This window comes from Sebastes fasciatus, chromosome 9, assembly GCF_043250625.1.
Source record: "Sebastes fasciatus isolate fSebFas1 chromosome 9, fSebFas1.pri, whole genome shotgun sequence".
NCBI classification, from domain to species: domain Eukaryota; kingdom Metazoa; phylum Chordata; class Actinopteri; order Perciformes; family Sebastidae; genus Sebastes; species Sebastes fasciatus.
This window is the reverse complement of record NC_133803.1, coordinates 560,295-576,770: the sequence shown is the minus strand read 5'-3', so window position 1 is coordinate 576,770 and position 16,476 is coordinate 560,295. Positions and strand designations below refer to the sequence as shown.

At 40.9% G+C, this 16,476-nt stretch overlaps 1 protein-coding gene across 9 annotated transcripts in view; it reads left to right on the top strand.

The window, feature by feature from the left end:
* ccdc88ab (coiled-coil domain containing 88Ab) overlaps positions 1-16,476 on the top strand; it is a 144,715-nt gene that overhangs the window by 75,048 nt on the left and 53,191 nt on the right. For all 9 annotated transcript variants that reach the window (XR_012595160.1, XR_012595162.1, XR_012595161.1 and 6 more), the window contains exons 5-8: positions 1,508-1,566; positions 2,215-2,298; positions 3,703-3,843; positions 8,839-9,011. Coding sequence is in view for 6 of the 9 variants with exons in the window: in XM_074645460.1 (XP_074501561.1) it covers positions 1,508-1,566; positions 2,215-2,298; positions 3,703-3,843; positions 8,839-9,011 (457 nt within the window). In the remaining 3 variants the exon portion in view is untranslated. The remainder of the gene's footprint in view (positions 1-1,507; positions 1,567-2,214; positions 2,299-3,702; positions 3,844-8,838; positions 9,012-16,476) is intronic.

Below are 16,476 nucleotides of genomic sequence, written 5' to 3'. Positions count from 1 at the left end.
AGCCAGAGCACAGCCAATAGGAACGCTCTCTCTCTGAAATGACCTGTGATTGGTCAAAGTCTCCCGTCACAAGCTCTATTTTCTAAAGCCTGAAAACAGAGCCATGAGGAGGAGCAGAAGTCTAGTTTTCTCTCAGAACACTTGAATTACAATATGCTGAAAGGTTATTATGGGATTTTTGCCCATTGATGCCATAAACTTGTTGCCTACTGGAGCTCTAATTGGTATTCCTAAGTAAATGCGGGATATATGGATGATTTTTCCAAGCATACCAACCTTGAGATCTCAAAAAGAGGGAGGATTTCAAAACCAAAGCGGGGGCTTGGAAGTCATCCCCCAGAAAAATGTGAGTTTCAGAGACTGTTTCCTGCATATTGGTGACTTTTAAAGAATGAAAATAAAATAAGTGCACTGCAACAGAATTTTTATGTTAAAAAGGCCTACTTTTAATTTTACTTTTAATTCTCAGGAGAGAAAACTGAGTAATTTGCCCCTCTGGTGTGAACTTGTTTGAATCTCTGGCATAAACTAATATTCGTCAGTTTTTATTAATTATTTCATTTTTTGCCCCTGCTTGAGTATTTCTTTCTCTTAGTGCTCTCCATTTCTCTCTCTGTTTCTCACTCACTGAAGGCCCTTTCACGCGACAACGGCACCACCGCGCTCTAAAACCCATTATTTCCAATGGCTAGCGCCACACATTGACTGCTTTTTGCTGCATCTTTAGGTGCTGCCTGCTGTGATGTGCGGCGAGCACAGCTCAAACCACATTGTGTCACAAGCATCTCTTCCAACGGGAAACAATATGTGGTGTAGCTCTATTGTCGTCCGGGTGGAAACAGTAGGGCTTATACTGTACAGTGTCAGAAACAGGTTGAGATAACAAAAAGAAAAAAAAAGGTGTGAAAATCTGCCATAATCAGGAGAAATATGGGATAATTGTGACCACGGGAGGATACAGAGAGAGGGCGATGAAAATCAGGAGCGTTGGCAAATATGTTTGCAAGGTGGCATCTCTACTGTGACCTACGATATCTTGAATTCTTTTTCTTTTTTTTTAATAGAAAAATGACTTTAAACATGTGCCAGAGCAGGCAAATGAGTAAGACCCCATTTGCCCAAGAAACATTAGGCTATAACCTAGATAATTGTACAGCTCTATTTGAAGAAAATTACAATGTTTTATTACAAAGCACTTTGTAAGACTTCATTGTAAAGAACGGCTTTACAAATATAATCATGTCAGTTATCACCCTCCATCAATCACCAGATCTCCCATTTTGTGGTGAGGTGCTTGTGGCAAAGATTTCTACCACTATCAATAGTTATCTATCGTTGTTAGCCTACTCCTTCTTCAACCAAACACGCTGATTGAACAGAATGTCAGACAAGACAAAACAGAAACAAATGGTTGCAAATAGTTTGTTGTTTGGTGTTTCATGCAGACATACTTGAAGTGGTTTGGCTGTATTCATAATACTCTGTATCTTTGTATGTTTTTCTTTAGAGCAAGGTCTGGAGGAGGTGGAAAAGCTGTTGCTGCTGCTACTAGGCTGTGCTGTCCAGGTAAGAGCACAGTTTAGTCCACTTAAACGCTTTCACAAGCCAACATTTAGTCTGTTTTTAATCAAACTCTGGTGCGGTCTTCAATTGAGCTACAGTAGTTATTGGTCATCTTTTAGTGATTCCAAAGCCAGTCTCCATTTGGTTCAGCCTCCTTTGACTACAACCATTTGCTCCCTTTGATAAAATGAATGAACTCAAACTCTTTTGTATAGCTAATACTTTGTAATAAACATCTTCCTGTCTTGTGACAAAGACCCATTCAGCTCTTACTCACTGCATTTCAAACACGGGCATTGACCTTTCACCAGCTCTATTGTTTTAGCAAAAAGACACTATAGTTGTATTCATGCGGGTAACTCCGACTTAATATCCTGTCTACTTCCAGAAAAAGAGCTTACATCTGTAGTGCAGAGTCTTTCTGTTCTAATCTCATCTTCTGCCAGCAAGAGAGGAACATGATCTTTGAATGAATGAATCTTTGTCTGATCCACAAGATAAAGTTGCGTTGGAGACTAGCCTAAGTACAACTAATTCTGCCTCTGCCTTGTGTCTGCAATGTTGGTCTACTAACCTCCAGTTGACCCTCAACCCACTCTCTAACATCTCAAAAATGCCCCCCCCCCCCTCCTCCCCCACCTCTGTTTACAGTGTGAGAAGAAGGAAGAGTACATTGAGTGTATCCAGACTCTGGACTTTAACACCAAAGCTGCCATAGCATCCCACATCCAAGAGGTATTTCTCCCCCATAGAAAACAAAAGTGGAGAGAATACATTAGACCGACCATATTTCATCCTGAGTAGGCTTGCATGACCACACCTCCTTTTGGGGGAAAACAATCCTGTGTCCCTCATAGATGGTAACAGCGTAAAGAGAAGAAGTTGAAACATGTCTCCAAACTTCTATTTTAAACAAACCGGTAATAGTAATAGCGCTATGCTGAAGAGTTGCTGTGTAGTTGGTTGAACCAACAATAAATCCAAAAACTGATCTGCGATTTATTCCCCTGCCGTGTCCTAAAAAAGATATAATAGAAGGGCTTTATGGCTCCAAGCTATAGACCAGAGCGGTATGGCTTTATGGCTCCAAACTATAGACCAGACCAGCATGGCGGCATCGCTGAGGCTGCGCTCCCTTTTGGGGGAAAGAAACTTGCTGTCAAAGGAGAGGAAATGATGAAAAGCTGCTTAGTAGCGGGTTAACCGAGGCTTTCACATTGACATCTGAGGCTCATACGATATATGAATATTCACTGTGAGTGTGGTAAATGGCTAACTGCTGCTGGTGACAGTGACTAGCATGGCCAGCTAATGTTAGATGGATTGTGAGGCTGCTGCAGTAATACAGTCATACATTAACGTTCTAGCAGCATCAGACTGTTGTCTCCAGCCTATAGATCAAACAGTTGGTTATTAACACGTTGGTCATTTACAGACATAAACACCTAGCCTAACGGGATTCAGTCAGATATGTAGAGATGTCTGGATCAGCTATATCTGGCCACTGTGTTGGACAGGGGAAGACTGAAGGGACATGACGGCGATCAACCTTCATTTATTAAGGTATCATGAATGCTCAGGTTCAGGCACGATCGCAAAATGATTATTAGACATGTGTTTAAAATAAACGTTTTTGTAACGAGATGAATGTATACGAACTTGTCAAAATTACAATCCAAATATACGTCAAAATGCATTGAAGTCTATGGGATCTTTGGTTTTCCATCACCCAAAAGGGGGCGCGGCCTTGAATTTTTGCGAAGTACCTGTATGTGCCGGTTTGATGTATTAAGATATTTTTTTTTTTTTTTTTTTGGGGGCATTTTCCATTTTTTTTTATGACAGGACAGTGGATAGAGTCTTGAAAGGGGGGAGAGAGAGAGTGGATGCGGAAAGGGCCACAGGCCGGATTCGAACCCGGGCCGCCGCGGTCAGGACCAAGCCTTAATACATGGACGCCCGCTCTACCAACTGAGCTAACCCAGGCGCCCTGTATTAAGATATTTTAACTACTAGACCTCCTTTAGCTCCAATAATGTACAGTATGCTAATAGTTTAATAGTTGAATATAAACTTTTGAGAAATGTACCGGGGTCTAAATTTGAATGGTTGTCGGTGATATGGTGTTTGTGGTTTTAGGTGACTCATAATCAGGAGAACGTGGTGGACCTGCAGTGGTTGGAAAGTGGGGAAATGCCTCCTGAGGACCTGGATGGCCTCTCCAGAAACCTGGCTTTCCACCTCAAACGCCTGGTGGATGAGAGGGACACACAGCTGGAGGTAATAACATATACTGTATAAAGTAAGGCTGTCAATCGATTAAAATAGTTAATCTATCCATCAATCAATCGCAAATGAATCGCACATTTTTTATCTGTTCGAAAAATTTGCCTTAATGGGAGATATGTCACGTTTTTAATACTCTTATCAACGTGGAAGTGGGCAAATCTGCTGCTTTATGCAAATGTATGTATATATTTATTATTGGAAATCAATTAACAACACAAAACAATGACCGATATTCTCCAGACTTGACTGTGATTTGCCCCAAACTGCATGTGATTACAGACATGCCCACTTTATGGTACTCATGGGTAGCCATAGAACACATTTGCATTCACATATCCAGAGGTCAGAGGTCAAGGGACCATGACAGTTTTTCCTCTCCAAAATGCCAGCATGACATGGTACCAATGGATTCCTTAGGTCTTCTTGTTCCATATGATACCAGTATCCTCACTCTAACTGAGCCCGCTACAACCTAAAAATCACAAGTTGCGTTAAAGCGTTAAAGAAATTAGTGGCATTAAAACAAATTTGCGTTATCACGTTAAATTTGACAGCCCTAATATAAAGTTTTTATGTGTGCTAATATGACTTTATTGAGCAGTCTTGGAAATCTCTTTTATCACTAAAGCAACATCAGCCAAACAGCAATAAATAAGTTCAATAGACAAGGCAGGAAACTTGGAAAGTGTTGTACATCGTGTGTTTTCATATTCTCTTTCTATGGGTTAGCGGGGAGGTTGTTGTGTGCGGATGTGTATTTGTGGATTTTTGTTACAGTTCTACGAACAGAACTTTGCAAATGAAACTGACGGGCTAATTCTAGTCAGGGTTATGTGGAAACTTTTCCCTTTTTTGCCGTTACCACAAGAGAGCAGCCTCAGGAAGGAAGGGTTGAAACCGTTAACTGTGTGTGCGTGTGCGTGTGTGCGCGTGCGCGTGCGCGCGTGTTTTACATAGAGTATATGCGTCATTAATTGAGTTTCCAACCCATCGGGTGCAGATGCCCACAACTGATATAGCCTATCTTTGTGTGCGTGCGTGCATCCGTGTGTGTGTCTCTAATAGCCTCCAGATTATCACTGTGTAGTCCAGCCGCTCTCAATTAAAATCCCATTTCCTGTCACGGGCAATAGATGAAAATAGTCTATGTGGGGGACTGTGTATGTACTTTTGCTAATGCCTATGTTTTGGGTTTGAGTGGTGGGGTTGCTTTGGTTGAATCTATAAATTAACTCTCCTCTTTGCATCTAGTCCAATTGTTCAATCCTTCTTGTAACTGTTGCCGTTGCAGGAAATAGCAACACTGGTTAGTTCTGTACAGATTCCCCTCAATACAGATTCAACATTCTATTTCTGTTTAACTCTTTTTGCAATGTGTTTTCTTCTTGAGTCTGGTTTTGAGTAGTCAAATGTGAACTCACACAGTCAGACTTCTATTGAATTGGCAGTAGGCAGAATATGTTTGGCATAATTGGGCAAAATTTCCATAATAACCTTTCAGCATATTGTAATTCAAGCGTTCTGAGAGAAAACTAGACTTGTGCTTCTCGTCATGGCTCTGTTTTCAGGCTTTAGAACATCTAGCTAGTGACGGAAGACTTTGGCCAATCACAGGTCATTTCAGAGAGAGAGAGCGTTATCGTAATCTTGAAGGTAGGTTCATACCCAGAGGGAGGGGAGTTTGAGTTGGATATTGGGAGGACCTCGCTCTTCGACCAATTGATCTTATATCCGGAAAACTGACTGAACGTTTCTATCACACTCAACAGGGCCCTCAGCGATAGATGAGGTTTCGACAGATATAGTAAGATATCGTCAGCGTACATCGATACCTTGTGCTCTGTGTCTCCCACCAAAAATCCTGCAATACGAGAGTCCTCTCTTATCTTCTGAGCAAGGGGTTCGAACATTAGTGCGAACAGTAAGGGACTCGGGGCAACCCTGTCTTGTGGATCGACCAATAGGAAAGGGATCTGATACCATTGCTCACTCTGGCAAGGTATCCTGACATAGAGGAGTCTTATGCAGTTAATTAAGTATTTCCCAAAATTAAAGTGCTCTAAAGCCTTGAAAAGATTCTCCCACTCTACGCGATGAAACACTTTTTGAGCGTGGAGGGATACCACTATTGTAGGCTCCTCTGACTGTTTTGCTTCGGATATAACGTGAAAAAAGGCGTCTTAAATTATTACTCGACATTCTATTTCTGATGAATCCGGTCTGGTCTTCATTTACTAGCGAGGGGAGATATTTCTGTAGTCTAAGGGCAATAACCTTTGCATAACCTTAGGTCATTGGGTAAAGAGACTGGACTATATGAACTAGGTAGGGTGGGGTTCTTCTCTGGCTTGCAAATCAGTGAAATCAGAACCTCTCGTAGAGTTGGAGGCAACACACGCTTGTCAATAATGTATTGATACATTTCCATTGGCGGGCCAATCAAATGTTGTTGGAATTTCTGATAAAAATCGACTGTGTAACCATCTAATCCTTGGGATTTTCCCGATTGAAGACACGTGAGAGCACTCAGTGCTTTCCTCTGGTTATTGGTTGGTCTAGAATATCCCTCTGATAAAAAAAAAAAGAAAAGTTTATGGCCTTTGTCTCCAAGCTCATAATAGCGCTGTCTAGTTCTCAACATAGCCTTCTCTACTTTATAAGTGTTGTAATGTCGTACTGATTTCTTTTTTGAGTTAGAGCTTTATCTAAACCTGCTGATCTAGTGCGGAAATTTTCCTTTTCTAGTTGTTTGATGTCTAGTTCTAATTGTTTATGTGACTCTTTTTTGATCCTGGAGGTATATGAAATAATCTGTCCTCTCAGGTAAGCTTTTAAGGATTCTCAAAGAATAGATGGAGAGGAAGCAGATGGGGTGTTGATTTCTAGGAAGAAGCGAATCTGTTAGGATATAAATTCTTCAAATTTCGAATCATTCACCTCCACATCTCACACAAACCATAATCCTTCATGAAAGTGTTGATTGCCTTTGCTGAATTAGTTTTCTGAACTTTTCTATCGGAAAAGCGATCTAAACTTTGGTCCAGTGTCAAATTAAAATCTCCTCCCATGATGACTTTACCCTCAAGGCTGCTCAGCTTCAGAAAAATGTTCAAGTCTTGTCAAGTCAAGTCTGGGAGCGTAAATATTCACCAGAGTAATCCTCTCAGAAAACATCTTGCCTTTGACTATTACACACCGTCCTCCAAGGTCGCTCTCTATCTTTTCAGGTATAAAAGGCACCTGTTTGTTTACTCGGATGCAAACCGCTCTTGAACTAGATGTGAATGAGCTGGAAAATATCTGACCCCCCAGAGCCTACCCAGTTCCTCGTGTTCTTTCTCACATAAATGAGTTTCTTATAGGAAATTAATATCACATTTTTTTTTATTAAGATACGTGAGAACCTTCTTCCTCTTGAGGGAGGAGTGTAAGCCATTTAAATTCCACGAAATGAAACGAAGAGCCTTATCCGTACTCAAAGGTAAATAAAATCCGTATTTAAACAGTGATATTATTGTAAGAGTGTGCTGTAAGGATGTACACAAAATACTTTTAATGTCTGGCACAGTAAACATAAGAACAGATTATAACATAGAAACTTCCTTTTCCCCCCAGAAATGGTGATACTGATAATAAGTAGCTCCACTAACAAACAAAATAGTAAAATAATAATTCTAATAATAAAAATAAATGAAGGAAAGTGAAGACGTTTTATAATCATGGCAGATCAAATCAAAGCTACTTACATAGCCAAATCAACTTGGTAGGACAGATGAATTTATCAAATGAGTTGAAGGCCTCTTGATGTGGCGTTGAATATGGGCCATAGCCTTCTCAGAGTGTCAAAGTGGTGATCTCTCCCATCATGGGTCAGCCAGAGACGGGCAGGGAATCGCAATCCATATGTGGGTGGTCTCGTAACTGTCTCTTGACGTCTACGAAGGCAGCGCGTTGTTTTGCCACCGTAGGGGCCAAGTCCTGGTAGATAGAGAACTTCTGTCCCTGAAACTCCAGTGTAGCATTGCGGGCTAGCCGTAGAATCTCCATTTTAACATGAAAGAAATGCACCCGGAGGATAAAGTCACAGGGCCACTGGTCTTCTCTGGGCTTTGGGCGTGATGATCTGTGTGCACGGTCTAGCAGAGGCTTCTCATCCATAGGAAAAGTGTCTTTGAGCAGCCCTGCGACTAAGTCTGTAGGACGAGGGCCTTCAACTGACTCTTTAATCCAGACTATTCTCACATTGTTTCTGCGTGAAAAACCTTCCAAAACATCAATCTGTTCTGTGCCACTTTTAGCTCATCCGATAGCCGCTTTATTGTCTCCCAGGTGGTAGTTAAACCTGAGACATTAGTAGCCGCTGATTCCAGGTCTGTGATCTTTTTGCAGTTTACTTTGCTTGTATGTTTGAGCGCGGTGATAGCAGGGCGAAACTCGTCTCTAAGAGAGTCAATTTCCATTCGAAACATCTGCGACACCGTTTCAATATGGGCATCAATTGTGGAGCATTGATGGAAACTACCTCAGAGCGCAGACCTCGGATGGCCTCGAGTACAGGTGCTTGTTCCTCCTGGAGCATATCGCTATGTGTTCGGGCTGTGATGAGTTGGCGAGGTCGGTGCTGGCGACAGGCCTTTGTTGCTCTTTCCTCTTCCTCTCCCTCTAGGCATCGGGCTCTCTATTGGGCTGGCCAAAAGAGTTAAAAAAAAGTCTCGGGTACTTCCCGTAAACACAACCAACTAAAATTATATGGAATAAAAAACAAAAATTGCAGTATAATTCACATATTTTCAAAGTTTTTTCAGGAGCGATTGGAAATGTGTCACTCGTTCATTGCGCCCCGCCCCATCTTTTCAGTTATTTTGAAAATAAAAAATCATGAGACTTGTTTAGATTATACTGCACGAGTTGTCATGGTCCAGGGTTTTGGTTCTAGTTTGCTTCCTGTTTTATTTTGAAAGTCTTGTTTCCCCTCTTTTCATGCAGACTATAGTGGAGTTAACCCAGGAGAGAGACTGCGTGCAGCTGTCTCCACAGGCTCCCTGGCCGACCCAGTCTCCCAGTGACTCCCCCAGTATGAGGAGGACCGAAAGCCGACAGCACCTCTCTGTGGAGTTGGCTGATGCCAAGGCCAAGATCAGACGCCTTCGACAGGAATTGTGAGTGCCACGGCTTTATCAGCTAGATAAAACAAATACTGAACTGAATTCAGTAAAACGGGAACTATAACTCCATAAATAGCCATAGACCAGCTCAAAGACTACATAGAAAAAGGGCATTTGCTGGAATTAGACTGTAACTATTTACCCTAATCTTGTTTGCTACTGTAGTTCCCATGTTTGATTTGTTTACAGTCCTCTGTATCAATCTGAACAGGGAACTCAAAGTCCCAGATTGTCATTGGCTAGTTCAGTGGTTCCCAAACTGGGGGGCGCGCCCCCTTGAGGGGGCGCAGTGGATCAACAGGGGGGGGCACGGCTTCATCACCAACCCGCACACACAGGCACACACAAACACACAGACACACACACACACACCGGTAAAACAATATAAAATAAAATTATAACAAATACAATTGCAAACAAGTTGTAAAGATAGGGCACTATATCACATGGTTGCACCTAACAGTGTGGACACACATACAGTCAGGAGCGCGTGGCGGCTGCATGGCGTGTTGTTTTTTATTTCGGCGTCCCTGTTAACAGGTTAGAGCAGCCACACTGCCCACATGAGACGCGCGTGAGACGAAGACGGGCGTCTCTTTTATAGAATAGAGGTCTCGCTTTTGACGCGAGCCACGCGCGTCTCAGCTGCGTCTCACAGCAGCAACAGACAGTGAAGGTGATCTATTGACAGTATATTAACATCATACCAGCAAGAATTTACTACAGTTTCGAGGTCTATCTGTAGAATATGTTACGGAGATGAAAAAAAGTAAAGACTTATTTTTAAATCAACACTTCCTGCTTTCATTTCAAAATAAAAGCACTCAAGCGTATTTCTATGGACAGAATTCCTTCATTTGTTAACACAAGGCTTTTATTCTGAAATATGAGCAGTCAGTGGTGAGGTACCTGCAGTCACTTTGAGAGCTCCATGAATTGATAAAGTGCGGGGTTTAAATCAACACTTCATGCTTTCATTTCAAAATAAAAGCCCTCAATCGTTTTTCTGTGGACAGAATTCCTTCATTTGTTAACAATGTTCCTATATCATCGAAGGGGGGCTTGACAGAAAAGGTTTGGGAACCACTGGGCTAGTTCATGATGATGATGTTGGGTCCTAATGGTAGACATTCATCCAACTTTTTTTGGCATAGTTATCTATTATTTAATGCTTAATTAGATAGCGATAGTGGAGATATGACAGGAAACGAGGGAGAAACAGAGATGCATTGAAGTTCCCTGGTGGAATTCGAATCAGGGACGTTGCTGTTTATTGGTGGCGTGACATCTTTACCTTTAAGTCACGAGGACAAGGTCTGAAATTAACACCAGCCACCTGCAAAATAAACTAGATAATTATACTATTACCACTATAGATGGTGATAGCAAAGTACAATACTGTGTACAGTACCATCTCACCCCTGAAAATAGGGCTCCCCCTGAAGCTATGGTGTAATTCCAACACTGTAATTTACCATGTATACAATGTTTTTTATGTAAAATATATCGAACATTGAACGACATCAGATCTAAAATATTGTTCCTTTATTTAGCGCAGAGATTTCAAAAGTGGCAGATAAAAGAATACTTACATGCCACAGTGGCAGGCAGAGGAAAGCCTTCATTTCAGACCCTGACGGTTATTGCATTGGATGGTGTTTTTTGCTGTTTGGAGACTTGACTGGTTACATCAGAATGGGATTCTTCATCATGATCCTGACAGGAACACACGATGACTGTATGCTCTTAGTTGTTATTGGGAGTTTTAATGACTGCATTCAAGCCTCAAACATGATGCTTAGAGAACAACAGCGACAATGCAGAGAGGAAGAGTCATGGAGACCAGCAGTCAAGTTCCTCCTACATCTGTGTTACTCACATAAGACCAGGATGTTGTGATGTCATACTGCACCACACACGCACGCACGCATGCACGCACGCACGCACACACACACACACACACGCAAACACACACACACACACACACACACACACACACGCAAACACACACACACACACAGTAAACCCCCTCTCACAAAGCTTGGAAAGGCCTTTTAAATTCTGCCTATGAATAATAGAACTTCCTTTTTAAAGTGCTATAATCCCTTGCCAGACAAAGGCTTAATGGTCAACACAGACCAGTTAGAAAGGGAGTACCTTCTGACAAGGGGAAGTATTTAAGTGTTGCTGCACCAACATTACCTCTAATCTAACAGACTGGCTGGCATCATGTGGTTGCTGTTGATACTGAATGCTGTGACAGAACCGGTTTTGTTGTAAGAAGGTGAAGAGGTGTTGTATGTTTCACAGCCTATCCTTCTTTTACACAATGTTTTCAAGATGAAATGCTGTAAAACCTCTAACCGTGGATTAGATTTCAGTGATGGTCTATGACAGATATTGTGTACAGTAGTCTCTCATTGAGCCTAAAGTCATTCGTTGTGGTTCTCGTGCTGAAAAGGTCTGACATTCATCACTGTAGACATCTCCCTTATACTTCTTTGACCTACATTATGACCATTTCTTCAGTAGACCTAAATAGGGCCACAGAATAACACCCGACAGCCAATGAGTTGCTTTGTTTGTTGGTTGCCATGGTTTTGTTTACTTGTTGCTGTGATGGACCCGACGAGGGACAAAAAGGGCTTTAAGTCAGTCTGTGCTGATGTCGTCTGGTCACATGATTGCAGTTTCTTCTCTCAGGCAGAGGAGGAGTGTGTTTATTGTGTCTGGTTGCATGCACATGCACAAATATTGTCACTCTGCATACAAATGTAAATGTGTGTGTCTACTGTGAGTATGTGTCGGAAGGAGACCAGGTCAGAGCCGGGGGGTATGGTTCCCACAGTGGTCTGTTTGTTCATGTTTCTGTGTCTTGGCTGCTTTTCCTGGTCCTGTCCAAGCTCAGAAACACGCTGAGTTTATACATGAAACACTTTGACAATCCTATTTAGAGCTGCTTTTCCTCAATAAGTGTTTACCCAATTCCCTTGCCAAAAATGTATTTTGTACTGCTTCCATTCATCTGCCTCTAAAAGTTCTGTATTAGCTTTAAATATAGGTGTCATGTACCTGTTTTTGTTTTTCAGCACAGTCAGGGATATTTAAAAAAATGATTAGGGCTGTCAAAGTTAACGTAACAATAACGCTTTAACACAAATTCATTTTAACACCACTAAATTCTTTAGCGGGTTAACACCTTTCAGAGGTTGGGGCTCAGTTTTAAAGCTACAGTGAAGATACTGGCATCATATGAAACTAAAGAACCTGATGAATCCATCGGTATCAACCATGTCATACTAGCTTGTCATGAAGGAAGTTAAATAACGCTCCAAATTTATGCTCAATCTTGTTGAGGAAAAACTGGCATGGCCATTTTCAAAGGGCACCTTGACCTCTGACCTCCAGATATGTGAATGTAATACACTCAGTTTATTAGGTACACCTGGCTAAAACTAATGCAGTCTAATACAACAGTCTTGCAATAAATGCTACCTTCATGAATGTTATAATGTTCAGTTTTTTCTAAATGACAGTAACACCTCTATGTATAATGCAACACAGTTCAACAGCACCACAAAATCTATTCTAATCTTCATGAAGGTAGAATTTATTGCGGGACAGTTGAATTAAACTGGCAACGGAGTGTAAATGTTCAGTTTAGACTGACCTAGAAAAATCCAGATAAAAAACACATGAATTAGTCGAGGTCTTTGGATCTGAAATAGGGTAGTCGTGATATACCGTATTGACGATAATCGTGATATTTAAAAATGAAATATTAATATCATGTTAATAATACACATATGATAATGTGTAAATAATCCAGTGCCTCTTAAACCATGCTTTTGTACAGTTATGGTTACAGACTTACAGACTCCCTATACTATTTTGAGTGTACTTCATTTGCCAAAAAAGAGTCAAAAGGCACAATAAACAAAGTTAACGATAAATTTGACTGATTTTATTATTTTTATTTTTATTTTTATTTTTATTTTTATTTTTACTCCAGACCAACTTTTCAAGTGGACTCGAGTACGGATCGATGAATTGCGCCCGAGTATGGTACGGAGTGTTCACACTAATCAATCGAACTGGACTTTGGGGACAAGTGTACTCGGATCCGGGCCCGGGTCCCTGATGTGAAAGCACCCTTACTCAGTGAGATGAAAGGCAGGAATGCATATTTTGTTCCAGACTGATTAATAGTCGGTCGACTAACACACGTTCCTGCAGGACTCATTCATTGAATACATCATTTGTTTATTGTACAATTAAATACTGAAGGTTGATTTTTTTCTTTTTATTCATCTTGTTTGGAAATGTTTTTTTATTTATTTTTTTTCAAAAAGGCTGTCAATCGATTAACGTTTTTATTCGTGATTAATCACATGATTGTCTTTGGTTAATTGGGATTAATCGCAAATTTATCAAATTTTTTATCTGTTGAAAATTTACTTTAAAGGTCACCTATTATGCAAAATGCACTTTTCCATGTCTTTTAAACATCAATATCTGTCCCCAGTGTGTCTACAGGCCACCATAGTATCATAAAAGACCATCCTCTCTCTTTTTCTCCTCCTCCGTTTGTCCGGAAATGGGTGCAGAAAAAAAATTCGCTTTTTTCCTTGTATCTTGACGTCATTAGGGAATGCAAGTCACGTGAGGGTTTCCTGGTCGAACCAGAGAGAACCTTCAGTAGCTGACCCCGCCCCACAGCGCGTCACTGTCTCTCCTCCTCAACCTAACTTGAGCAAAGTAGCTCCCTACAGTTAGTCTGCAAGAACCAGCAGAACAGGCTTCATGTACTCCCATCATCTAAATATAACATGTTCATTCACAAAGGCTTTATGTAATTACACTGTTTAAACAGATGATATTTATATATTATATATATTTGATGTCATGCATGTAGCAGATTACAGGTAGTAAATAGTGACTTGTAAGCAACACAACACATTTCTGTTTCACAGTCAAACTTTATTTGAGTAGACAGATGACAATATTAATTATTCACAGCATTTGTAATCATCTCACCTGTTAGTTAGTTAGTTATGTTAACATGGTACAGGAGAAAGTCTTCAGCTCTGGTAAACTATGGTAAGCTAAGCTCCGGTGGTCTGTAGTCATGGTAACACAGAGACAGCTACTACTGTAAATAATATACCATTACTCTGATCTTCCATACATTTATCTTTTAGCAGAAATAATGAACTGACTACTGTTTCACATCTTCTATTTTCCACCCTGATGGTCGCTGTGTTTACACACCGTGTCATAGCGGTAGCATGTAGCTAACCCGTTAGCATGTAGCTACATGCTAACGGGTTAGCTACATGCTACCGGGTTAGCTTTGTATCTCCATGTAAACAGAGCCATCTGCCCACAGCTGTCTGCTCTCCTCTGGGATGATTCTGTCGGTCATTTCTCACAGATGGATCTGTAAAGACAGACGTAAAACAGAGTGTATGTTTACGGTTTACAGAGTTGATGCATGAGGTAAACACTGAGCTAACTAACAGAGATATAAACAGCATTATTTACCTGAGAGAAACCGTCAGGAAAACCTGGAATCTGGACCGCAGATGTTCATCATGTGTCGCCGATTTCTGATCAGATTCCTCCGGTAACGTGCGCTGGGTGAAGTTTCTGGTTTATAAACTTTAAAGTGGTTTATAAACTTTATTCTAGCTGCTATCTCTCCACTCGTCTCTCTCTCTCTAGAGAGAGAGAGAGAGAGAGAGAGAGAGAGCTTCTCCGGGAGGGAGGGGGAGGGTGACGCTGTTGTTGAGGACGTTTGATTGACAGAAAACGCTGACCAATCAGAGCAGAGTGGGAGGAGACAGAGGCTACAGACACAGAAATCAGCACTTTTGGAAATGGGCTGAAACAGAGGTTATAGAGACATGCTGGAATGCATGAGCTGATTGTTTTTTTGAAAAAAAAACTTCAGAGACATGGTTTGGAGGTGTCTGAGACCTATAATAACTAGTTTAAATGGAGTATAATATGTGACCTTTAAATGGAAATTTGTCAAGTATTTAATCATCAACGTGGAAGTGGGCAAATATGCTGCTTTATGCAAATGTATGTATATATTTATTATTGTAAATCAATTAACAACACAGAACAATGACAGATATTGTCCAGAAACCCTCACAGGTACTGCATTTAGCATAAAACAATATGCTCCAATCATAACATGGCAAGCTGTCAGTGTGTCAGTGTGCTGACTTGACTATGACTTGCCCCAAAGCATGTGGAGCGTTAGTTAGCCTCCTTCGTGACAAGCTAGTATGACATGGTTGGTAGGTACGAATGGATTCCTGAGGGTTTCTATCACTTTAGCTTTAAAACTAACTGATCCCTACGACCTAAAAATCACAAGTTGCGTTAAAGAAATTTGTAGCATTAAAACAAATTTGTGTTATCATCGCATGAACTTTAACAGCTCTACTTACAACCACACTGAATGTGCATATTTAGTTTGGTTTTGTAATTTCAACCAGTCCGCTGTATTGTAATCCTCAGTGAACTAACACACGTTCCTGCAGGACTCATTCATTGAATTCATCCTTTCTTTACTGTACAATTGAATACTGAAGGTGAGGGTTGATTCTTTGTTTCATTCATCATGTTTGATCATTTATTTTTTTATATTTTTATTTCTGTACTGAAGAGTACAGGTACATCCCCCTGTTCCTTGACAAGCTATTGTAGTTAAGAAACAGTTCAAATATTACACAGGAAATGTTTGGTAATGTTTGACCCAACATGTGTTTCTATATACAGCACATGTGAATGGGAGTGGTTTGTGTAGACAAAAGTCAGCCACTTCCAGGTGATAGTGATATATTTGCTTATAACAATATTTATTATTGCTACTTCATATTTGAAATGCTTTTTGCTGGTTCTCAGAAAGACACGGTTCTGTTTTTAGAATAGGGTCCAGATGTAGGGTGACTGAAATATTAAGATGAGGGTACCAGTTAGACATGTAGTAAACTGGAAAAGGTTGCCTTTGTTTCTTTGCTTTTCAAATACAGCAGTGCATAAAAGTGTTTGTGTCTGTGCTTGCGCAGATGCAGCGCATGTTAAACCATTAGCATAAGCAGCAGAGCCAGCTGCATCCATAATATGAGCCCAGAGGTAATCCGCCACGCTACAATTGACAGGTGTTTGTGATTTGGGGAAGGGGAGTTGCAGGGGGGACGGGGAGGGGCTGCAGGAGGTGGAGGGGGTTAACTGATGAAACCAAAATAGAAATGGGTAAAGGAACATCCTGCCTGCATGTCGACTCCAACTTCCCAAACATTAGATGTGGGAGGAAGGAGATAAATGAAAGAAAGTAAGAAGAAAAGAAGAATGCCTTTTCCTTATTGAGATGCACCCTGAATCTCCAGAGAGCTGTAATCAAATAGGCCATCAGATGTTCAGTGGAGCGCTTTCTCACACACAC